The sequence below is a fragment of the Gymnoscopelus microlampas genome (assembly GCF_963454915.1).
Source record: "Gymnoscopelus microlampas genome assembly, chromosome: 20".
NCBI lineage: Eukaryota > Metazoa > Chordata > Actinopteri > Myctophiformes > Myctophidae > Gymnoscopelus > Gymnoscopelus microlampas.
Genome location: NC_139957.1, coordinates 8,441,134 through 8,467,837, shown reverse-complemented (window position 1 = coordinate 8,467,837; position 26,704 = coordinate 8,441,134). Strand labels below are relative to the sequence as shown.

Here is a 26,704-nt window from a genome sequence, read left to right as displayed (position 1 = left end):
CATGGTCTAACACCACCTATCAGCCACCTCATGGAAACCATGCAGAGTGTGGAAATTAGGAGTGAAAAGGCCAAGATGAAACTACGCACTGCCACTTCCTCTGCTGTGGAACTGGCCTTTCTGTTGTCTCCGTCAGCGTGGGAAACCTGAACGTTTTTTTGTGAGAATTGGTTCTTTATTTTTGATCAGTCCAGCCTTTAAACCTTCTCTTTTATGGCTGAATACTGTTAGTTCCTTCTTTAGGGCACGCTCCCACCAAAACATGGTCGGCTAGCGTTAAACGCAGGTTGTGCGTGGCCACAGTTTTTTGCAGCCAGCGGATTCTAAAAAACGGGAGTGACACGCCTGTCACTCACTTTCAGGACCCTCCCCGTAGCCCGCACTGCCTTCTGTCTTGAGCCCCATGGTGCTTCCTGAGTCTTGGGACGCTCTGCCTTTTACATTGACAAAGCATTGACAGATTCTGCCCCAGAGGTAAAATAAAAGTGCGGTGGGAGCGTGCCCTTATAGGCTCTGTACTTTATAATGACGCTCTTGTAAAGACACAGTGATATTTTTTTTAGCTATTTTCAAACTAATTTGAAAGTGAAGAAAAATAATGAAAGCGTTTAACCCTATAACGCCAAACGTATCATATGATGATACACACATTACACTGATTCTTTAATAAATCAGTGTAATCAATACTTGGACCAAGAACCTGTTGTATCTTATCTGACACATCCCCACTTCCCCCTGGACCATACCATTTGCAATGCAGGTAGTTACAGAGCCTCAGGTGGTCTGACCCAAAATGGCTGCCATCAACTAAACAGGAGAGGTTGATGCACTACTAACAAACAATTATTTTTTAAGCAGTTCTGGTAAGTTTTCCTAGTATATCTTTACTAATATTTTGAAATAAGTGTTGGATAACTTGAATGCACTTATGAGCTCTCAAAATTTAGCATTTGAGTTTGTTTTTTATGATTTATGATGATGGTCAAAAGATTTGCATCATATTTGATACTACAGGTCTAAATGAAATGTTATTTTTTTTTAAAAACGACTTGAAATACCCCTTGTAATACCCCTTGTATCAAATATGATACAACAAATAAATGATACAAAGGAATGTTAAAAAAATAAAACAAAATTAAAAATGTTTTAAGACCCAATAAAGTGTCCCTTTTCAAAATTTTGGAATTTTCTGACCTTTCCTTCATAGTTCAGGTTCTACAGGGTTAAATCTGTCTGTGGGTTTCATGAATATATGTATCTAGTTAATATATATTAATAAGTAGTGTTGTGCTTGTTTGTGTGTGAGTGATTCCTGGTATGCTTGTGCAGTATTTTGTCCAGTGTTTGATTTTTAAGTTAAGTCTTGAATAACAACATCGGATCCATTGGAACACAGGTTCTTTTTCCATTTCCTGAAATGGTTTTGGACATACGTGTTAATTTCGTCGACTAAAACTATGATAAAAAATGTTCGTCGTCTACCTTTTCGACAGTAAGTGTAAATCAGGCATTGTGACACCATTTAGGCCTGCCAAAATAAAATGTTGTCGACTAAATCAACTATAGATATAGTTAGTTGACTAAAACCTTATAATATTTAGCCAACTAAAACTAGACTACAAGTAAAACATTTCAGATGACTAAAAAATGACAAAAACAAAATGGAATTTTATTCAAAAGACTATGACTAAAACTAAATTAAAATTCTCCTTAAAAATTAACACTGTTTTCCACCCGACAGCGATGATAATCTACAAGCTGTGTGCAATACTGTATGTGGAAAAAAAATAGGCACAGGGCAGAGAGCTTTACCTCATGGTGTTTTATTGGAAAAACAAAATGTAAAGACTAGCATGTACAACTTGGAATGCAGATCAACTGAACTGAACAGAACAGTTGGACTGGGCCGGGCCTCGCCGCGCCCACACACACTCACACACAAACAAACAAAACACAAGATAGAAACGCTGCCAAGCACCGACCCTGTCCCCACTTTAAACTGAAACCGAAACACCCTCTGAGGGTCATGACGCAAGAGAGGCCAACTTATTGAGACAATATCCCTGGCAGAAATATCCAAAAAAACGTTAGAATCCTTCTTTTTTTTTGGTATCAAATTTTTAGCGTTTTGTAGTTCCCTTGCCCTATCGATATAGATTTCTTATTTTCAATCTCTTTTACCAATTCCTGTTCCCGTTAATAAAAAGTGCTACTAGATCATTAAGATTGCCTCAAATAAATCGCCCCGTGCGATCATTCCCCGTCATCAGAGACCACCCGAGCCCCTCCAACAGTCTAAGATGCCCCACGCTCCAGGGGGGGTGGGGAGGGGCTCCAACAATCCAGAAACCCCCCCCCAGCTCAACTCCGGGAACAACAACAACAACAACAAAAAACAAACAAGAAAAAAAAGAAGAAGCAAACACACAACAAGATTCAAAGGAGAGAAAGTGAAGTTATTTCCGACATGCCAGAAACATAGAATCTAAAATGAGTATTTCTTTTTTTAATTACATTTTTTTTGGAAGTTATTATTTTTTTTTTTCATCGTCATGTTTTTTTTTCCTTTTTTTTTCTTAAAAATATCTCTGTCGTCACATAGTTCATTTTTTAAGGTAAGCAAACTGCAAAGGATTTTTCCCGCTATATAAGGTTCTGTCACTTCCTGTGTCGTCGCTCTCTGCAGAGCCACGCCCACATACAACGTCCCTCCCCTTCCTCCTCGCACTGTTTCTCAACGTCCAGTCCCGGGGGGTCCCCACCAACGTTGTCCAAAATGGACGCTTACGGGTCTGTAACTCTGACAGAGTACAAATGGAACCATTTTCTATCTCGTTGGGACCCCAATTCTCAGTGTCAGTTTAAATCTGAGAGTGTACAAATGGAACCATTTTTTATTTTTATATCTTTGGGACCCCAATTCTCAGTGTTAAGTTTACAAACCCGCAAGGGTCCATTTGAACGCCCATGGTGGTCACCGGACCGGGTATTGAGAACCAGTGTCCTTCCTCTCCCTTCCTTTGGAGTAACCCCCCCCCCCCAACCCCCCCCCCCCCCTCCCCTTCTTGCAGCTCTCTGCTACGGGGCGCTCCACGATAAAAACCTGTCTAAAGCTGCATGCATGAAGAAGAAGAACGGAAGAACAAAATGAAATTTTAAAAACAAAAAAACTAAGAATAGGAAGTAATAGAAGAAGGAGGGAAAATAAACAAAACAAAAAAAAGGCGATTGGCCGGCCCAAATAATCATCGTTTTTCGTCATGACAACGTTGTCGCGCGCGCGATGGAACCAGGAAGCAGAGGAGCAGTCAGCCGGACGGAGCTGGCTTTTTGCTAATTGGCTGCTTGGCTATAGTAATAACGGGTCGGAATTTTGCGATTGGGCAGCTCAAGCGCTTCGGGGGAGGGGGTAGGAGGGGGAATAGAGGGGGGAGGGGGGGATACGAGCCGGTACATGCAGATTTAGAACTTTTTTTTTTGTACGTTTTTAAGTTGTTTATGGACAGATCTCAATTTTCCAACATTCAGTTTTAAGTTCTCTATACAGAAACGGTATGAATAAATGTAGATTTTTGCAATAAGAGGTAAGTGAAACATTTGACTGATTCTTCTTTGTTTGTTTTTTCGTGAAGCGGGGCCGACTTCATTTGGCGGTCATCATCTGGACGAACTCTGCAAAGACAGAAGCAGAGGGTCAAGTCAAGTCAAGTCAAGTCAAGTCAAGTCAAGTCAATTCCATTTATGAAGCAAAACAACCAGGTTGACCAAAGTGCTGTATACAACATGATAAAACAACCTCAAGTGTAAACAAACAGTAAACAACATTAAAACAGCAAAAACAGCAAAAATATACAATAACAGACCAAAAGATAAGAGCACGGCGGGTTCATATGTTGGAGACAGGCTATGGAAAGAGCCTAAGGTGATTCAAAAGCTAGGGAGAAGAGATGTGTTCTTTTGAGTCTAGATTTGAAGATGTCCAGGGACAAACCTAATAGTGCGAAGGCTGTACCAGAGTTTTGGACCAACCATGGAAAAAAGCTTGGTCACCCTTTTGCTTTAACCGGGTGTGTGTGACTTTCAGAAGCCTCTGGTCAGAGTATCTCAGTGTCCTGGTGTTGTCAGAGAGGGTGGTGCTAGTAGGAATTTAAAATCAGTTCTAAATCTGACAGTAGGAATTTAAAATCAGTTTTAAATCTGACTGGGAGCCAATGGAGGGAGGCCAGTATAGGGGTGATGTGGTCCCGCTGTACGGGTGCCAGTCAGAAGTCTGGCGGCAGCGTTTTGAACAAGCTGCAGGCGGGAGAGGGAAGAGTCAGCGACCCCTATATGAAGAGAATTACAGTAATCCAGCCGGGATGTGATGTGACAAGAGCATGAATTACTTTTTCTAGGTCGTGGGCTGAGGGGAAGGATTTTATTATTTCAGGAGAGTGTGTTACAGCCAACGCATTGCTGGGTAGGTTGACGAACTCAACACAAGCACCTCCCTGTGACACATGATCAATACTTTATGTCAGTCATTAACCTGTGGGCCATGAGGATATTGCAAGCGGTGCAAGCGGCAAGCTAAGATGTTATTGATAATATTCATATGAAAAACATGAATGTAATTTTTTATGTTTTTATGTCATAGTATTTTTTCTTTAAAACATTGAAAATGAGTTTCCATTGTGATATTGATACATAGGAAATATACTGCATTAGTTCCATTGATCCAATACGGAGCACAATCGATTGATTGACCATTAAAACAAACATGCTCTGAAAATGCACGAGGCCCACCCATCTTACCACTTGACCACTTGTTAAGTGGTCCGATGGGTGGACCACGAACGCTTTTTCGAGATTTTCAAGTGGGTCCTGATCCAGAAAAGGTTGTGAGCCGCTGATGTTATATGCATCATGTCTGCTAAAAAGCAACCATGCCTTTCATTCAGAAATAATACAGTCTGTTTTTTTGCATTATGTAACACATGAAAATCATCTGCACAAAAGTCTACTTCTATGTGCTTTGCACAGCGTGCCGAGTCAAAGCAATTAGAGAGGGATTTGCCGTTAAGAGGGTGTTCAATTTTAAACTGTACCGCAAAAACATAACACACTGTCCTATTGATCCTTATTGACTCGAAGGACACACACACACACATGCACACACACACACACACACACACGCACACACACACATAAGCAATTAGTCTGTCACTGATGAGTGTTTGTCTGCTTATGTAAGAACAGCGTCCTGTTACACACATGAACGGAAGCAATTATATAATGCCTGATGATGGATGCCGGGGTCTTTGTGTGTGTGTGTGTGTGTGTGTGTGTGTGTGTGTGTGTGTGTGTGTGTGTGTGGTGTGTGCGGTAGCCTGTGTGTGCAGCTGTGTTCATATATGTGTGCCTGCCTGCCTGTGGAGCATCTGCGCTCCTCTCTCTTCACACGCGTGAACGAGGCCAACAGAGAAAAAAACAACCTCTCTCTCTCTCTCTCTCCCACTCTCTCTCTCTCTCCCTCTCTCTCTCTCTCTGTACCTTCGTAGTTGACCTGTCCGTCTCCGTCGATGTCGGCTTCTCTGATCATCTCGTCCACCTCCTCGTCCGTCAGCTTCTCGCCCAGGTTGGTCATGACGTGGCGCAGCTCCGCCGCGCTGATGTAACCGTTACCGTCCTGACGGAAACAAAGCGAAACACGCGCGCGCTGTTTAAACCACTTACATTTTGATGGAATGAAGCAAAAATAAAATCTTGCGGCTGAACCATTTTGTTAGGCCAAATCCCAATCTGTGATTTCTGGAAAAAAAATCACAGATCTTCTAAATATCTAAAAAAAAAAAAGTCAAGATTTTTCAAAAATAGCACTCGGTGCCGCGCTATGAGCTTGTATATCTGCTATTTTTGAATAGCCAAAGAAATCTAAAGTGACACAGATGCGTTCCAGGTCTAAATGGCTTAAGGTTTTATGGAAGATGCTTCTGAACATGTATTCTATTGCTATAGTTTGTCAAAAAGATAAGATAAAACACAAAAAGCTTGAAAGATTCTTTCCTTTATGGTCGTAGACTAGATAAACTGGATCTGAGTTGGCTCTGTACTTTTACTTCTACTGTCATTTTTTTCCGTCCACGTCAAATCTCTTCCCTCCAAAATAGCCGATCTACAATCTCACAACACTGCACAACACAATCTCACAACACTGTTGCGAGATTGTAGATCAGCTCTTTTTGGTGAATGTTGCCCCCAGAATATGGATGCTGATGTTCAAGTGGTCAAACCCTATATACTTAATTGACCGGTGTCCCCCAGGGCTCTATACTTGGCCATCTCCTTTTCCCCCCTTCTACATCAAATCTCTTGGCTGAGATCGCGATGGGCTTGTAAATCTGCTATTTTGGCCAAATGTTCACTTAGTATGACATGCCCAGGACAGACACGCACGCACGCACGCACGCACGCACGCACGCACGCACGCACGCACGCACGCACACACGCACACACACACACACACACACACACACACACACACACACACACACACACACACACACACACACACACACACCTTGTCAAAGACCCTGAAGGCCTCCCTGATCTCCTCCTCGCTGTCTGTGTCCTTCATCTTCCTCGCCATCATCGTCAGGAACTCTGGGAAGTCGATGGTCCCGTTGCCTGGGAGACAGACGAAAGGTCAAGAGGTCAGGGGCGAGCGATACAGCGCTCCTTGCCGTCTCGTTTTCAACAGAAACACTTGTTGCCGTTCCAAGCACTAAAGCCTAATTTATACTCCGAAGCACGACGGTGCCACATGCCGAAAATAGCAGACCTACAAACTTGTAGGTCGGCTATTTTCGACACGCCACACCGTCGAGCAGCGGTGGAAAAAGTACTCAAATGTTTTACTTATGTAAAAGTATCAATACTGCAATGTAGAAATAATGTCCTATTTCAGGTTTTCAAATGTATAAAAATCTTTTGAAAAAGCCGATCTACAAGCTCACAATGCGTCCCATCGCGACGCATTGTGAGCTTGTAGATCGGCTATTTTCAAATGGCCGAAATGTACTGTATGTAGGGCTGAAGTGGATAATGTATGTTTTGTAATACCTCAAAATTGTACTTAAGTACAGTACTTGAGTAAATGTACTTAGTTTACTTTCCAACACTGTCCTTCACTAGTGACCCCCCCCCCCAAACCCTGGGTGTAATGTAGGCGGCGGGGGGGCGCGGTCGTACCGTCGGCGTCCACCTCGTTGATCATGTCCTGCAGCTCGGCCTCGGTGGGGTTCTGACCCAGCGACCTCATGACGGTCCCCAGCTCCTTGGTGGTGATGGTGCCGTCGCCGTCCTTATCGAACAGGGAGAAGGCCTCCTTGAACTCTGTGAACCGACAGCAAAAGGAGGAGCAGGAAGAGAGGAAGGAAAAGGGAGGGGTGTGGGGGAGGAGGGGATCAGTTCACGAGTGTACGTATAATATGTGGTGTGTGTCATTTAGATCCGTGGTTCTCAAACCTTTTCACGTCAAGGACCCCCAAGATGATATGTATTTGGCCGCGGACCCCCCATCTCAAAATGTTTCGTTCCAGGGACAGCAAAGATTTGAGTTACAAATGTTCACTTTGAAAAATATATATTCAAAGGTTTGCACAAATCTTCACAATTTTTCAAAAATAGCGGATACACAAGCTCATAGATACACTCTGTGCCGCGCTATGAACTTGCTATTTTTGAATAGCCAAAGTATAAAAGGTTAAAGTGGTTACAATTATTGTGACGCTATATTAACACATTTTGCCGGGCCCCACTTTGAGAACCAATGATTTAGATTACATGTAATTTAGACAGACGCCAGGTTCATTGTTGACCTGGAATCCTACAGTATCGTTTGTACAGTTTCAATGTACAGATTATTTGTTTTTGCTGATATTATACCGTTTAGACTGTTGTTATAGGTTCTTGGTTTACCTATAGGATCCTAGATTACTGAGGCACTATACTGTCTCTATGTATTTGATGCACGTGTTTACCTTGCTTACTGTAAGCCGCTCTGCTTAAAGAGCGTCTGCTAAATGCCTACATTGTAAAGTGTATACACCTCGTGCATATCACTGGTGTAATATAAGTTGACTCGCAAACACGTTTACGGTGCGTAGATCAATAGGGAACAATGTTGGAAGAGTGTCACCTTACCAGCAATCTGCTCTTCTGTTAGTTGGTCAGCCTGGAAGACAGGGAGGAGAGAGGGTAAGGAAGGGAGGGAGGGGAGGGAGGGGAGGGTCAACAGAGAGAGGGAACCCGGTTATTAACAAACGCTGAATGTACCTCATCATTCCTGCTAACTACGTGTCAAGGATGCCAAGCGGGCAGTGGTGGAAAAAGTAATCAAATGTTTTACTTAAGTAAAAGTATCAATACTGCAATGTAGAAGTACTCTGATACAAGTGAATGTCCCAAATTAAAAAATGTACTAAAAGTACCAAAAGTAAAAGTTCTAAAGTGTTTGAAAATAGCAGATCTACAAGCTCACAACGCGTCGCATCGCGACGCTTTGTGAGCTTGTAGATCTGCTATTTTTCAAATAGCCTAGTTATAAAATAAGGCTAAAGTGGTTAATGTATGTTTTATAATGTAATAATTTATATCTGAAAACTAACTAGTAACTCAAGTTTTCAAATAATTGTAGTGGAGTAAAAGTACAATATTTGCCTCTGAGATGTAGTGGAGTAGAAGTAAAAGTATTGGAAATTGGAAATACAAATAAAGCAAAGTACAAATACCTCAAAATTGTACTTAAGTACAGCACTTAAGTAAATATACTTAGCTACTTTCCACCACTGCAAACGGGTCGCTGGCCTATTGCTGGCGTGCCCCTGCAAGACCGCGGTATATTTTAAAACAGAGACCGGGACCGCAGGGTGACACGCGGCGCTCGGAGTGGTAAAAGCGCCCGTGGCAAAACCCAAAGTCAACAAGTAATATAGGTGTCACGCCTAGCCACCCCTACTGAGCACCAATCAGAGACCAGGCAGCGAACAACAAGCCCTACTCGATGGGTCATTGTTCTTCTATTAGGCCAGAGCTCGGCGGGGAATTCATGTTTGAACGCAAGTCACACACATGGTTTGTATGAAAAAGCAATCAGAGTCGATTTAAAGAATGCCTGCCTCCTCACATCGGAAAAATAAGCACCTATAAACAAGCTGTGCCAATGTACCCCAACAACTCTATTTGTGTGTTTGTGTTAGGGCTGGCCCGAATTACTCTGTTTAGGCATCAGATGTTCGTTTGGTATTTCCGAACAAAACTCCAAACGTTCATTCTCACAAAAAAAACACGATTCAAATTTAGGATTATAATATACAATGTACTCGTGTGTATGAACGCAATCGTCTTCTGGTGTGGCGCGAGATAGCCGCTCTGACACTGGCAGTGCAGTGAAATTATTCACGATGTTCAATATTCAAACACGGCAGTGACTTTGTTAACTTTTTTCATTTCATTTGTATTGCAGCTCTCTTTTTTATTTAATATGATCCACAAACACTTTTGGAGATCTGATCTTTCGCCAGTTCAGACTTAAAGCCAACTTTTTTCGACATCGCGGGTGACGATGCACTCCACTGGGTCCTGCCGGAGGACAACAAAGAGACGGAAGCATGCCCAGGCTCTGAGCAGAACAGAGCCTGACAAGAGAAACTGCCAGGCATTCTGCAAGCAAATATTAATTTGTTCAGTCCCTGAAAAATAAGCTAGATGAGCTGCGCGCACAAATTTAAACACCAACGGGACACGGAAATACTGTGTTCTTCTGGCATTCACTGGGACGTGGCTGGAGCCCAGCATGCCCCAAGTCGTGTCGTCACTCAGGAGGGTTTCTCCGTCTAAGACAGATCTAAGGACTCTTATATCTGTTTTCTCTCAGATCTGCTTTCTGATTGTGCTTTCTGGTTAACACTTGGTGGGCCACGGATTGGCTGTGTTTAAACACTCGCAATGTTCCCCCGCTCTGGAGCTACTGACCATCAAACTTGCTACGAGCTGGATGAGCTATTTAAGCTTTTAAATGGACAGGGAGATGTCACACCCGAAACAAATAATCTGAATCCTGATGTGGGATTCCAATGCCATAATAGGCTACTGAAAGAATTCTGAACGTTTGGGGACAGCCCAGTGCGTGCGTGCGTGTGTGCGTGTGCGCGCGCGCGTGTGTGTACGTGCGCATAATATGCACGCCCACGCTCGCTCTTATACCCGAAAACCCTCGAAATTGATATCGGTGAGTTCTCCCAGCAGCTTCATGGCTTTTGGCTCGGGCGCTCTCATTCCTCGTCCTCCCCCGTCCAGCTTCAATCCTCCCCCGACTCCTCCGACCCTGCGTTGCTTCAGATCCAGCCCTCCTCCTCCTCCTCCTCCTCCTCTTCCTCCACCTCCTCCTCCAGCTCCTCCAACGCCCGACCCGCCGGCCTTGGCGCTGAGTCCGTCCAGGGCGCCCCTCACCATCAGCAGGCCCTCCGCGAGGCACTCGGCCCGCTTGTCGTTCTGGACGCCCTGCCGCCGCACCTCGGCCAGCTCCTTCCGGACCCCTTGCAGGGCGTTCCTCAGGTCCTGGAGCTCCTTGACCAGGCCGTCGATGCGGCCCGACGTCGAGTCCACCAGCATCTGCAGGAAGCCCTTGTAGTTGCGCTCCTGCTGCTCCAGCATCTCCGCGTAGAAGTACTGCTGCTCGTCCAGCAGGTCGTACACCGTCGCCAGGCTCGCCGGCTCGTCCTCCTCGGCCGCGTACATCAGGGCCGCCGGCGGCATCTTGGGCAGCATCCCGCGAGGGAGCCGGGCCGAGGGACAGCCGTAGGGGTGGATGTAGTAGGGATGAATGATGCCTCGAGGGGGGGGGGGGGGTGTGTGGAAGCAATGGAAGTAGTGGAAGTGACGGCCAAAGGGAGGGGGGGGGGGGGGGGGGCGTGAGTGGATGATGGATTGCTCGATGACAGTCAGTCTCAGATTGCCGCCCCAGCGTTAGGAGGAGGGTTGACCCTCTCTGACAGTATATGGACAGTTAGATCTCTGTCAGCACCTGCGTAGGATGGACGGTTGGCTAAGCCATGGATGTCTCCTTCACACTCCCCCTGGATAGGTAGATGGATGGACGGACGGACGAAGGGATGAAAGGCAGGCACAGTCTAAGCAATGCCACCAAGAGCGGGTGACTAATCGACGACAAACAGAGCCGATGGAATGACAGCAATCCCTGTGGAGCAGACGTGTGGATGGACGCACGTTGACCTCACTCTTGGACGCACGCTGACCTCACTCGTTCCTCCAGACCGATCCAATGACTGGAAGTCTCTCTTTTCTTCAAATTTAAAGTAGCCAATAATTTCTTACCTCTTTCTTATGTCAATTAACCCCTCCCAACACGCTATTGTAACCTACTGGTTCACCTACCAGTGAGGAGCCCCCACCGGGAGGACGTGGCGCCTCTGTCCTTCTCCGCACAGTTCAACACTCCCCCTCCCCACCGGGCACCGCCCCCCCCCCAGCCCGCGGGAGTCACTAAGCACAGCGGCAAGGATCGCTCCCCCAAAAAACACGGTGCCGATCGCGTTCGTATTAACGCTCAGCCGAGCCGGACGCGCGGCGGCGGAATCGAACCCCCGGACTCCGCGGTGGTGGACCGGTGCTTCACTCCGGCGCCACCCGAGTGCCTCGACGATTGAAGCCTCTCTCTCGCTCCTCGACGACAGGCTGGACGACTGAAGTTGGCCTTTCTCCCGACGTGCTGCTGCTCCGACCGTCCGTCTGTCGGCCCATTTATCTCTCAATAGATCCGCCCCCGCCGTCCCTTGCCAGCCCTCTGTCTGCCCTTTTGCCTGGGACTTGCCTACGTGACCAGGCTGCACTTCTCCAACCACCTGACTGACTGACTGTCTGTCTGTCTGACTGACTGTCTGACTGGGGGAGACTGAGGGAACCTCACTTCATGCTGGCGGGTCAGTGAATGTAACACAGCCCAGGTACCACCACGACATCTCTGACAGGAGGGACAGGAGGAGAGAGAGAGAGAGAGAGAGAGAGAGAGAGAGAGAGAGAGAGAGAGAGAGAGAGAGAGAGAGAGAGAGAGAGAGAGAGAGAGAGAGAGAGAGAGAGAGAGAGAGAGAGAGAGAGAGAGAGAGAGAGAGAGAGAGAGAGTGAGTGAGTGGGGGGGGCGGATAGAGGTGGCCACCTCCTGCAGTAGCCGAGGTGGTCAGTATTAAGTATTACCAGAGGAAAGCCCACAACGTGTGTGTGCATGTGCGCGCGTGCGCGTGTGTGTGTGTGAGAGGGAGAAAATCAATTTGAGGCCTGTGTCTGAGAGATAGTGACCAAACCAGGGGAGGTCAAAAGGTTCCAGTGTGTGTCAAACAAGGCCTGTCATCTCATGGGTACAATGTCGTCTCCCAGGGAGGATCGGTTAGCTGGTCAGAGCCTGGTCATCTGACCCCCCCCCTCCCCCCCCCCACCCACACACACACACACACACACTGTACAGAGAGAATCACGGGCCACAAACGAACCACTGGCCCCTTCACGCCGCGTATACTTATTTTAGGAACGCGTCTCAACTTTGACATCAGCGCGAGTGCGATTATTCCGCGCAATTAGCAGTGTCTCCACTCCTCCTCCGCACCATCCCTTCCTACCGACTCAGTAAACGGGACCTTTTTCAACCGCACAGCCCTTCATCTGCACCCTCGCCCAGGGCTGGCACGATCGTGAAATTGTACTTGACGATTAGTTGTCATATAAATAATTGCAATTAACGATTTAACGAGGGGGGGGGGGGGGGGGTGGTTGAACAAATGAATCAGAATTATATATAAACATTGTACAGGGCAGATATGACAAGTAAATTAAATGTTCAAAGAAATGACTGACAATGATCAGTACCAGTATTCAAAATAAATAATGTACTGTGGCCAAAATAGACCATATTTAATGATTGTATACTTTCAAAGTGTTTTAAAATGAGCAGAAATAGGCGATATGATTATGAGGATTATGATAATTGCAATTATCTCAAATAATTGCAATATCAGGCAATTATGTAATAAGTAATTGTGACAGGCCTACGGGATCGCCGTCATTCAACATCATCGCCCCGTTTTTTTCTCCAGACCACTTCAGATGCACATCTCACAAGGCTCAGAGGTCCTTGCCGTCTGCGACTGGGACGTTTTGGTGGGGGGGGGGGGGGGGGGTTGTTTGCCTTAACAACACGGATCTGAAATGTGTAAAATCATCTGCAAACATTTGCCTCAGAGCTCGAAACGGCTCGCACCCTTCCCTCTCTGCTTCTGAATTATGACACTGTTACAAATTCCATTGAGAGAGTTTTTTAGATGTATAGAAAACTGCCGTGGTAGCCTCATCTAACCCATTAAGACCTGGAACGCATCTGTGTCACTTTAGATTTCTTTGGCTATTCAAAAATAGCAGATATACAAGCTCATAGCGTGGCACCGAGTGCCGCGCTATGAGCTTGTAGATCTGCTATTTTTGAAAAATGTTGAAAAAAAAATTAAGAAAAAAAAAGATTCCAAAAACTGTTGGCCGATAAATGTGTCATTTGCTTCTTTGCTCCAAATATTATTATGGGAAGCCAAAAGCCGCCATCAGTCTCAGCACACGAGTACAGAGGATGAAATGAGAGGAGTGTGGTCTGAGTTTGCGGTTTTTAACCACGGGCCATCAGTATAGCCATGCAGAAGTAATGAGTGATTTACTGTTAATGGCGTGTGTGTGTGTGTGTGTGTGTGTGTGTGTGTGTGTGTGTGTGTGTGTGTGTGTGTGTGTGTGTGTGTGTGTGTGTGTGTGTGTGTGTGTGTGTGTGTGTGTGTGTGCGTGTGCGCGCGTGCGCGCGCGCGTGTGTGTGCGCGCGAGGATCCGTTCTCATGTGTGCTCTAGGGACTGTAACAAGCTGCTAACCTACTCTAATATCCAGGCCAAATTCCTTGCAAGGTGCTGCAATGCCGGGCAATCTAGAGCACATTCCTGTGTGTGTGTGTGTGTGTGTGTGTGTGTGTGTGTGTGTGTGTGTGTGTGTGTGTGTGTGTGTGTGTGTGTGTGTGTGTGTGTGTGTGTGTGTGTGTGTGTGTGTGTGTGTTTCAGTTTTACACAATCCAAAATGCAATCACAGAATCTGAGTAAAAACAACAAAAAAGGAATTCACACACAAAATGGATCACACATCCCTTTGATTTTGATCCATTTTGAGAGGCTCATCCAACTATGTTCTTGGTTTTCATTCCTCCTGGAATCTCATTCTCAACACTAATTGCCAAGGCAACAACACAACAGCAGCGTGAAAACTGCTCCACTGTCAGTATATTGTAGATTAGTGCAGTGGTTTCTCAACTTGGGGGTCCAGGGACCCCCAGGGGTCCTTGAGGAGTTACAGGTCTCGCAGAGTCAAAATTACACTGATGATTTTACAGCCTGTATTTGGGTCTCAACGATAAAAAAGTCATATCAAACTTGAAATTGAAATAAAAAATGTCAGGGAATCACGATCACCAACGATTTTACGTCAAGTGGGATAAGAACATCATCTCGCAACTATCAGAAAAGCCCCAGCAACGGTTGTTTTTCCTACGCCAGTTTAGGAAGCTCAACATCTCAGCCCATTCTGGTGAACTTCTACTCAGCCACCATCGACAGGGATGCACGACATTGAGATGTTGGCCGATATCCGATTACCGATTATTTTGCATGGTCAAATCAACTGATGCCGATATATTAAAGTACAGGTTTCTAGTAGGGTTTACCTTACACCTGTTGTACCGAAACTGTGATTCTAGGTGCAGATGCAGAATTCTAATGAACAGTGCATTCTTACTACCTGATGTTTTGGGCCCACTGATGCACATATTAGTTCAAACAATGTAAATATTATATTATTATATATTATATATTAACAGCGTTAATATATACACATTTTCCAAAAGCCTTTTGAAAGCTTCTCAAGAAAACACTGACTGAATCTGCAGCCTTCATCATCACGAAGGGATATAATATAAAATATTAGTTGTTTTCCTTTATTGCACTGCTCGTCCCCATGTTTTGTATTTTTCTTATTGAACTTTTAATGTATGCTATTTAATGACCTCTTCCATTGAGGAAAGGATTCCAAATAAGCCTGCTGGCTTCTTCCTTTTCTTGCACAATAACTTGTTTTCTTTTGCTATGTATTGTTTCTATTTCATATTACAGTGTGCTAAATAAACTAACCTAAACTTGTTCATTATATATTGGTTTAATACGATTGATTTTTTAACCACTTAAACCCCAGCAATTGGTATTTTAGGGAAAGCTTTTGCTGAAAATATTCCCCACAATAACAGAAAACAGAAACGACACTAGTTTTGAGCCCTGAGGGACTCCAGTTACCCATATGGGGTTTAAGTGGTTAAGGCCAACTTTACCGATACCAATATGATGACCGATTAATCGTGCGTCCCTATGTGACAGTGTTCTGACCTCCTCAAGCGATCGCAGTGGACCCCCACCCATCCCACTGCGACCACCTCTTCACCAAACTGCCAAGAGAGGTGGTCCAGGACCACCCGATATACAGCTATGTTGTACACGCCACCTCCGCAGCTTCTTTCCCAAACAGAAATACAACTGAAATGCTTATTTTCATTACCAGTACATGAAGATAATCGTCCCTGTCGGGTGGAAACCTCATTATGTCCAAAACTGTTAATTTTCAGGATAAAAAATAAAAAAAAAGAAGATCGATAAGCTCAAAACGCGTCGCTTCGAGCTGGCGGATCTGCTACTTTTAATACTTTTGTGTGACGCTGTAGTATGATCAAGTAGGGCGTTGATTTACGAAAAAAACACAACAAGTTAATACAGAGATAAGAGGTTTCTCCCCGACTGTAACGATACATTCACGCTTCCTGGCTGATATTGCAGGTCGGATATAGCGAAGTAAACTGTTATTGCCCCCGTGTCATGTTGCACCTTGAACACAACCGATTCCTATGTGCACCGACACACCTGGTAATAAAGTGCTTCTGAGTTCTGATTACATCACACAGATTTTAACAAGACCCGCTATCATCAGCAGTGGCAATGAAGTACATTTACTTGAGTATTATACTTAAAGTAAATGTTTATGAGTATCTGTACTTTAGTATTTGTATTTTTGGGATACTTATGACTCTCACTTCACTACATTTCAAATACAAATATCGTACTTTTAACTCCACTACATTTCTAGGAAGGAAAAAAGGTTCAATATGAATTGACCACTTAAGCCCTATTTCAAATATAGTGAAAAAAACAATCGTGGTCTACACCCTCGCTAGAACCAACAGTGGAGGTTGGCAGAGACTGGGCCCATGGGAGGAATTGCATATTGCTCAAAAGCAACGACAACAACACACTGCAGCTTGTCTATGAACTACAAAGGGTGGAGACTATAGACATGGGATGGTGGATCCCCCTGATAAACCTGGTCGCCATCTACGATAAAGTATTGTGATGGCTGACTCAGCAGCCACACATAGACTATAATGTATGGTAACTCTTCCTTTTGGTTTATATATTTAGTGTGTTTATTTTAAGCTGGACATTATTAACAAGTTGAAATTACATATTTTATTGTTTGTTTTTCTATGAGTTTATTTGCATTTGATTTGACTGAGTTTCTTTGAGTTACCAGTTCTGTGGGAGGTGCTGACTAACATACATGGGCATGATGGGCTGGCCAAAGCAATGGGGATCAGCTGCTCCAGATCTACAGCTAATTGGAGAAATTGGACTGCACCACAGTCCCTCTGTACCATGGGGTGGGGCAGGGGTTTTGAGTGTGTGTTTCAATTGTAGTCTTTGTCTTTACCCCCTTTTGTATTAACAGTGGTCTGACCCGTCCCTATATATGTCCACCTCCTGTGTCATTCTGGTTGGTTAAGTTTTCAGTTCAGTTGTGTTGTTCAGTCCCAGTTTGTTTTGTTATTTAGTTTAATTTCTTTTGTGTTGAGCACATTTGTTTTTATCTATTTTTCTGCAACAACAAACAAAAAGAAAAGAAATAAAAATAAATAAAAAGAGAACAATATTTTCCGACCAACTCGGTCCCTGACAAGTATGAACCGGTAGAATACACTCACAGTCAGTTCACCAATAATCAACTCTACAAGTTGCAATGGAACTTCAATCGCGCTCCCAGCCAGGCATTAGTGCATAAGCTGAACTGAGACCAGAGTTGTTTTACATCGGTCTCATTGCCCAAGACAGTGGTTCTTAAAGTGGGCCCCCCCCAAAGGCCCCTGGTTACATGACATCACAGTCATGTAACCACTTTATCCATAGCCTATCTTATTCTTAAAAAATATCAGATATACAAGCTCAGATATACATTTGTACATCTGCTATTTTTGAACACTTAAAAAAAGAAAGCAAAAGTATTCGAACATTTTGAATAATTTTGAATTTCTTTAACACTGCAGGGTCCCTGGCACAAAATATTTTCCAGATGGTGGTCCGCGGCCAAATACAAATTAATTTGGGGCTCCTTGACGTTGAAAAAGTTGAGAACCAGTGCCCTGCAGAAATTTGGACCTGGTTCAGTGATGGGAGAGCTGACAAAATGAGAGCCGTGGTGAGCAGCCACAGAAGCCTCCCAACCTCAAGTGATTCAGTTACAACTTCCTGGAACCCAATTAGCAGTGGTGGAAAGTAACGAAGTACATTTACTTAAGTACTGCACGTAAGAACAATTTTGAGGTAATTGTACTTTACTGGAGTATTTCCAATTTCCAATACTTTTACTTCTACTCCACTGCATCTCAGAGGCAAATATTGTACTTTTACTCCACTACAATTATTTGAAAACTTTAGTTACTAGTTACTTTTCAGATATAAATTATTACATTATAAAACCTACAATAACCACTTTAGCCCTATTTTATACATAGGCTATTTGAAAATAGCCGATCTACAAGCTCACAACGCGTCGCATCGCGACGCGTTGTGAGCTTGTAGATCTGCTATTTTCAAATACTTTAGTACTTGTACTTTTGGTACTTTAAGTACATTTTGATGCCAATACTTTTACTCAAGTACATTTTGAATTCTGGACTTTCACTTGCAACAGAGTATTTCCACATTGCAGTATTGGTACTTTTACTTAAGTAAAGAATTTGAGTACTTTTTCCACCACTGTCAATTAGCCACCAAATTGTACTGCCTGGGATTGCACATGTTGCCAGGCAACGTGCCTTACTGGGAGCTAAATAAATTCTCCAGTGATGCAACTCTTGTCAGCCACAAGGCTCTGGGTGGATATGGTCGGGAAACCATAGCAACGGCAAAAACAAGCACTCGACTAACGGGTGGTAATACAACAACCAGGTAGTAGCTATAGAAACCAATGTAGAGAGAGGGCAGCCTGTCAGGTAAACGCACAAAAAGCCCAGGGCTAGAGCTTTAGGACCGCATTATTTATAGGGACTGGAATATTTAAATAGAATTTAAAATCAACACATTTGTAGATCTGCTATAGATTTCCGCTATTTAAAAAAAAAAGTGTAAAATTCTTAATGTGACAGTAATGTCTTTGTAAATAAGTTATTTGTCATATCTGCCCATGTGCAATTTTTGATTACGAAGCCTAAAAGGCAAACAGAAATGACATTTGTAATCATACTGTATGTTCCAATGTTCAATGCCAAAAACACGATTAAATCGCTGCATGGACCTGCCAGGAATGAACCCATTAAAACCGGTAAAGCATCTGTGTCATTTTAGATGACATTGTTGAAGAATCTTGAAGTCAAAGTGTGAGAACTACTGATTTAGAATGCATTTGTAGAATTGGCCCTCAGGTCTTAATGGGTTGTTATCTGCTATGTGTCCATCCATGATCACAGTAAAAAAAAAAAACGGTATTCAGGGGCACACCGTTGTGAGAGTCCAGTGCACATAATCGGGAATTCCCCCGGTTTGACTCCGGCCGGAGACCTTTGTTGTATGGCCTTTTTAGTGCCATCACTTTCCTGTCTCTCTACTATCCAAATAAAGGAAATACTGCCTAAACATAAACAAAACAATATATAAAATAAATACAAATCTGACTTGACTTCATTATGTTTGGGACTCCTCAGCCTTTGCAGGCAAACAAAACAATCAACAATCAGCCAAGCGGATTTTGGGTGGCAATGCTACAAACAGGAAAGGAGGAATGTTGTCTCTTGTGTATGAGTACTGTATATACCCACTTACAGTTAACATGTAGATGGAAAGGATTTACATTGTTTGCCGGATGATGCTGAACCGGTATTATCACACACCAACAAACTTGGCAAGTGAAACTCAATCGCTTCGGAAGAGGTTACGTCAAGAGAAGTTAACTAAAGAGCAGCTGACGACGCACATCTTTCACTACAACTGGCTGAACACACCATCCCTCCCATAAAGAGCAAATAACTCTGTTTGTTAGAGTAACCATTCTGAGTGACATGTCCTCCTAGACTAAGCAGCGCTGAGGAAGAGAGTTGAAAGTGAGCCGAACCAGAGAACTATCGTAGTATATTGGACATGACAGAATTGAATTAGCAGATGAACTGTGTTTGTGGGCATGATGGGAAACAGCCAATGTGTGTAGCCTAAATCAGTGGTTCTCAAAGTGGGGTCCGGGGGTGGGGGGGTGGTTCCAGAATCCAGGGGATCCCCACACAATCTTTTCAGATGGGGCTCCACGGCCAAATATATATTAATATGGGGGTCCTTGTCATGAAAATATTTGAGAAGCACTGGCCTACATCAAAAGTTCACCACCCTAAAGGGAACTCACACACACACACACACACACACACACACACACACACACACACACACACACACACACACACACACACACACACACACACACACACACACACACACACACACACACACACACACACACACAGTGACTGTTCCCAAAGAAACCTCTAATCATATCAGCACTTCCTGGAGTCGCTCCATTGATAACGGACCGGAGGCTGACATTGTGGATTTAGGAAACAACTTTGTTAAATCATTTTAGCCAAAAGCGAACATGAAGCTTTATAATTACATTTAAGAAATAAAAAGAAAGGCCAAGTGAAAATCATCCTAGGGAGTGGACTGTTGTTCTTATACAGTCAGTGGACCATTCATTATTAATAGGGCAGGGCCCTCAAAACTGCTGAGGATATGACTGGTTGTTTTTTTGTCTGTGGGTCTTTTGGAAACTATTTATGCTCATTGTTCATGCTGAATCATATTGTTTTCTGTTCTAGGTGTTCCCTCAGAAATTTTACCCCCCAAAAAATGAAAGATAGATAAAAGCGAATCAGCTAGATGGGAGGATAGTCTTTGACTTTCTGTCCATGTGCAAAAAACGAACAATTTACAGCCAGAATCCCAGTGTGAGGCAGCATAATCACCACCAGATGACTTTATAGTTTTTCTTTACATTAGAACACACACATTCATAATTCTTATGAGCATTAATGCAGATCACAGGGTGAAACCCATGGCAGCATAACTGAAAAGAAAAATATGCTCACCACCAATTATGCTTCATGTTTTATGATTTCCACAGCAATTCCAGACCCATAAAAGTCCACAAAACCCCAAGTCAAAGCAGGATACAAAAAAATATATACACACATTATTCTCATTGTCAGATCATTACTTATTATCTGATCTGTCTGTAGGAGTTGGGTGACAGATAGCTGCGTGGCTAATATTAGCTGGCAACCGGCCCGCCATATGCAATGTCAGTTGTATGTCCATTTGTAACAAGTGTGTAGTAGCCTATAACACATAAACATCAACAATAGTTCAACTCAGTCAGTATAGTGGCCGCGATCAAACACCCAAGACACAAACCCCAAAACCAGCTGATGCCAAAGACGTCCATTTTGGAGCCATCGTATCCTTATTACCACCTTATTACAGCTTATAACACAATAATAACTGCTTTTTGGAGCCATCGAAGCCTATACCACCTTACAACACAACAATAACTGCATTTTGGAGCCATCGAAGCCTATACCACCTTACAACACAACAATAGCTATATTTTGGAGCCATCGAAGCCTTATTATCACCTTGTTACAGCTTATAACACAATAATAACTGCATTTTGGAGCCATCGAAGCCTAACTACCACCTTATTACAGCTTACAACACAATAATAAGCACTGATCACACACACATTACTGTACATTATTACGCACAGCAGCCCCTCTCTCTCTGCAATGGAATGGAGGCGTGGAGGAGAGATCTCAGTCAATTCATACATTTTCCACCCCGTTTCTACCTCACACATTCAACCAAACCTATAGATGAATAGGTGTTAAGTGGTGTGTTGTTATTGTTATGACAGAGGAGGTAAAAAAGGCGTCAGATCGGTAATACTCACCATGATGTGTGTGTGTTGATCGCTGGGTGTGTTGGTTTGTTAGGGGGAGAGAGAGGAGTAATGGACGTGCTGCCACCGAGAGCTGCTGCTGCTGCCTGGATGGACGGACTGGACCGAGAGAGACCGAACCACTGCTGCACTGAAACAGAGCTGTATTCCTCCGCCTAGTGCCTCTCTCTCTCTCTCTCTCTCTCTCTCTCTCTCTCTCTCTCTCTCTCTCTCTCTCTCTCTCTCTCTCTCTCTCTCTCTCTCTCTGTAGATCTGCTATTTTTGAATAGCTAACTTAAATAGATAAAGTGGTTTAAGGACCCCCAGCCCAAATTGATGTGTATTTGGCCCACGGACCACCATCTGAAAATGTTTTTGTAAAAAATTGTGGATGTACAAGCTGGCAACGCGCCACGAAGTGACATGCTGTGAGCTTGTAGATCTGCTATTTCTGCATAGCCAACGTAAGATGATTGTGATGCTATGTTTTAATTAATTTAAAACATAGCATCACTATGTTTTAACTAAGTTTTTAGTAATTTTGCTGGGGTCATCATGCCACTAGTGAATGTGAATCGTAGCTACTATCCATAAACGGATGTTTGTTTTTTAGTTTTGTTTTTTACTGAAAACTGAAAACAAAAACAAATGTTGAATGAAGTTCCTACTAATGGTGTGGTGCTTTCACACTAGTCTCTGCAATGTAAGAAATGCATTAAAATACTATGCTGTATAAACTTGAATGATTAAAAGAAAAAAAAGAAAAAAATGGGCAATACAACTTAATTCAATGTAGGCTCTGGAGCATTTTTATTTCTGCAAAAAGTTCAGGACCAGGAGTATAATGTATAGAGTAGACTAATAGCTAAAGAAGCATTCTGCAGGTCCATAAATGCATGTTCCCATTGCTGAAGCAGCTTAAGAGTTTATATCATGGCCTGTGTTTTGAGTCTTAATTGGTTTCTGTGGGAGTGAATTGTTCATTTGCACTAAAAAGCATGGACTACTCGACCCATTACATGCACAGGCTTAAAAACAGCAATTCCCATTTTAATTCATTTTTCGGTGATCTAAAGAAATTGATTTTGCTCTGTCTCTTTGCTGCTGCATAATCCACGTTTACAGACAGGCATTAAAATCACAATGCAGATAGATTTTACTGATTCAGGTGATGGGCTGCCATCTGGGCCCCAAAGCTCTAATAAACTGTCATATTTAATATCCTGAATAAATCCTTCTAAACCACTTATGTTTGTAATTGTCCTCTGGTGTATCTGAAATTGTGTTTGAACGTGGCTTGGTAACGGATCCAAAAGATAGAGAATAAGGTCAAATTCAGCTCAAAACTATAATGAGACCGTGCATTACATTCCTTTTGCCAGTAGCCATTAGGCTCCACAACCAAGCTTGACCCCCACCAGGGAGGCTGGGAGCTTACTATGCACTGTTTATTCTTTTGGATTACTGACTCTGGCTTTGACTCTGGCAGTCTGTTCTATTGAATTAATAACTGCTTTGACTCTGGTGCATTTGCACAAGTACTATGGTACACTACAGAACAGTATAACAGATAGGAATATCTGACGAGAAACGTACTTCATATTCATTCATAAAGGCTATTCATTGATGACCTATATTAATTGGTGATAGACTGTAAATGTATGCTTATATTTTAGCATACATTGCCTTGCAGACAATTTTTTGTTTTTGGTTTCAAGTTCAGCAGTATGCACATTCATATTGAAATGTATGTTATGCTTGTAACTTGCAGATTCCCAGTCACACAGATGGTGCACATTCTGTTGTGACTGGAATCTCTTTCATATCTTTGTGTTTATCTGCGCAGGAAGATGCTGTTCTGGGGGAGCGGCCTGTTGAAGCCCAGCTGTGTAGTTGGGTGATTGATTGGTGCCTGAAGATCTGATCGAGGGGTGCCTGTTCATCCTGTTAGCTGATTGATTAGAACATGTGGATCATCTTGCGTGGATTGCTATTATACTGTGGTTGGTTGATTAGAAATGGAAGGGTGGAGTCTGCAGAGTATATAAGGGAAAGAGCTCAGTGAGGACACATGTGGCCGTGGGGAGAGGTTGGCAATCTGCCTCTCCATTGCTTTAAGATAAAAAAAAAATACATATATACAGTAGACTGACAGGAAATGGGGAGAGAAAGACGGGGAATGACATTAGCAGACATTAGCAGGCATTAGCAGCCTAGATGCCCGGATTGCTGTGCCGGCTGTCCGGGCCCTCTGTTGGATTTTCTTCAGTTGTACATTTTCCCACTTTTTGTAGTCCTGGCATGGATTAAAGTAAAATCTCCATATTTCTTTTCGGCAAGCTTGCCTCGATCCAGGTCCATTTTTTAGTTTTCATTGTTTTACCGACTTCTACACTTCAGTTTTGACACACACACACACACACACACACACACACACACACACACACACACACACACACACACACACACACACACACACACACACACACACACACAGCAGTTTTTTTTTTACTGCAGTTGCTGACACCTGGGAATGCAGGTTTATATTATCTTCATCTCATTACACCAAATGTTATAAGACAACTTTCACTATAGGGATTAGGGAAGGGGTTTTGTTTTGCACTTTAAAATATATCATCTAATGAAGTTAGTGCTATAATACACAGAATATCAGTAGACCTGCCATTGGTGGCCTCACTGGCCTGCCTGCCTGTGCTTATTGCCATGCAAGACGCACTGACTGGATGGACTACTTTGTGCCGCGCACAGTTTTATGAGGGCGGAAGGATACGCTTGTAAACGTCGCGCCCAGGGAAGTTGCGGTTGCGTTTTTGAGAGGCCGCCTGTGATTGGCCAGAGCAGACCTGCAGTATCATGCTCATTGTACGGAGGCGCTGATTGGCCACGCCGGATCTGCAATGCGTCAAGGCATTGACGGAGAGTAGCAACATGGGGTACCTTTTTTGCCTCACATTGGCTGCTGCTCAACTCCAGTGGTGGAAAAAGTACTAAAATGTTTTACTTAAAGTAAAATTAAAGTATCAATACTTCCTTGTAGACATACAAGTAAAAAATAAAAATGTACTTGAGTAAAAGTACAAACGTATTGGTATCAAAATGTACTTAAAGTACCTAAAGTAGAAAGTAGTCATCATGCAAAATGTATACAAAATGTATACAAATCTTTTGAAAATAGCCAAAGATTATAGGGCTTAATTTAAGTGGTTAATGTGTGTTCCGTAATAATAATCCAAATCTACAAATTAATTAGTAACTAAAGTTTTGTAATAATCATAGTAGCGGAGTGAAAAGTACAATATTTGAATCTATGTAGTGGAGTAAAAGTATACACAATTAGAAATATTCCAGTAAAGTATAAACACCTCAAAATTGTACAGTAAATGCACTTAGTTACTTTCCACCACTGAGTTTGAGTCTATTGGTTTAAAAGGTGCCTTTAATTCCCATTTCAGGGCAAAGAAATCCCTACGCGCTAGAGTGGACGGATACGTTGTAAACCAGATTTGATATGATCACAAATAGTGCTTGTCTAATATAACCACTCAACAACACTGACACGTCTATCTCCATCCTGTCTGCCAATGATTGGCTCTATGCACAGCAGCCATATTATGAAGACATTCACAGGTGTTACCAATGATACTAATGAAGGCTCTGTTCCATTCTGGTCAAACAGAGTCAGGGTGCTGATGTTGTGCATGTGGGCTCACTGGAAACACTCTGTTACACCAGTGGGTCTACAGTTGGGGTCCAGGGACCCTCATGGGCTTCCAAATGGCCCCTTACAGGTGTGTAACTCTGAGAGCTCTGTGAGGTTGATTGACGTGTACGGCTGCCGATCTGCTGAGCAATAAAGAGATGATCTTTGATTGAAAATTAAAAAATGTCAGGGTCAACAAGTGCCAGTGATGTAACTAAGTACATGTACTCGTACTGTACTTAAGTACAGTTTTGAGGTACTTTTCTTTACTGGAGTATTTCCAATTTTCAGTACTTTTACTTCTTCTCCACTGCATCTAAGAGGCAAATATTGTTATTTTTACTCCACTACAAAACACACTAACCACTTCAGCCCTATATACATCTCGGCCATTTGAAAATAGCAGATCTACAAGCTCACAGTGAGCTTGTAGATTGTACGCTATTTTCAAAATATTTCTTTATACGTTTTGAACTTGTGAAATGGGACATTTTGCCCAAAGACTTTTTACTTTTGGTACTTTTTACAGTACATTTTGAATCCCGGACTTTAACTTGTAACAGGGTTCTACATTGCAGTATTGATACTTTTACTTAAGTAAAAACTGTGAGTACTTTTTCCACCAGTGTCAGGGTCCAACAACCCATGATGTTTGAGATTGAGGAGACACTCCACTCACTCTATTTACGGACAAGACCCGGATCCAAAATAAACTGCAGTTTAATTTGTGAATTAGGGACGGACAGGGTTTATACAATAAGCTATAGCTTTCTTTTTGCCGCAATGCAGACGGTGTGAGAAAAATGAATATATCTATATATTTAAAAACTGAAGTTTAAAAGGCTGGAGTTGAGAAATTAACATTTCAAGCACACTTCATTAGTTTGAGTTCCACCCACTCAAAAAGGAACCGTTTTAACCCCTTACACCCCAGCAACGGTATTGCGGGGAAAGCTTTCGCTGAAAATAAATCTACAAGCTCACAGCTCACAGCTTGTATTTGATTTTCAGCTAAAGCTTTCCCCACAAAAACAGAAAACAGAAGAGACACTAGTATTGAGCCCTGAGGGACTCCAGTTACCCATGTGGGGTTTAAGTGGTTAGACAACTTTTGAATAGACTCGTGTACGTCTAATCCTGTTCTGTTCCATTGAAGGCTGGGGTGCATTTCATTCATCTCCCTGTCAAGTCATTCGAGGACAGCTTTGAGCCAAAGTCATATGGGACGATAAACACCAGCAGACACCGGGCGTTCTTCATTACCATCTGGTCTCATTAAAATCATCACTCTTTATAGTAGTCTGGAACCGTGTTCAGACGATGCCAGGGGGGCCCGTGAAAGAATGAAGACTCTTATTTACGTGCTGCACAGTACAAAATGCAATATTAGGGCAACTTTCACATCGCAAAGGGCTCCCTTCCAAAGTTCTGGTTTATGTGGGAGTCCTTCACATTTATATTTGAACATCCATAGCTGCTGAAAAGTTGGATGGAGGATCACTCAGTTCTATCCATCTTGGGGTCTTTTTTGGCAACCCAGTGCTGATACATTTTCATTCTTG

The 26,704-nt window shown here is 43.1% G+C and overlaps 1 protein-coding gene across 1 annotated transcript; it reads right to left on the bottom strand.

Annotated features, from left to right (window-relative positions):
- Positions 1-1,803: 1,803 nt before the first annotated feature.
- On the bottom strand, positions 1,804-21,568 carry calm1a (calmodulin 1a). Its single transcript, XM_084044062.1, has 6 exons — positions 21,434-21,568; positions 8,185-8,215; positions 7,231-7,374; positions 6,560-6,666; positions 5,533-5,668; positions 1,804-3,672 (listed from the first exon to the last, which is right to left on the bottom strand). The coding sequence occupies exons 1-6, from the start codon at positions 21,434-21,436 to the stop codon at positions 3,644-3,646; spliced, it is 450 nt and encodes a 149-aa protein (XP_083900188.1). The 5' UTR covers positions 21,437-21,568; the 3' UTR covers positions 1,804-3,643.
- Positions 21,569-26,704: the final 5,136 nt, after the last annotated feature.

Coding starts and splice junctions, on each gene's coding strand:
- calm1a (XM_084044062.1), bottom strand. Junction 7,375..8,184: donor AACAGAAGAGCAGATTGCTG/GTAAGGTGACAC, acceptor GTCGGTTCACAG/AGTTCAAGGAGGCCTTCTCC. Junction 6,667..7,230: donor CAACGAGGTGGACGCCGACG/GTACGACCGCGC, acceptor TCTGTCTCCCAG/GCAACGGGACCATCGACTTC.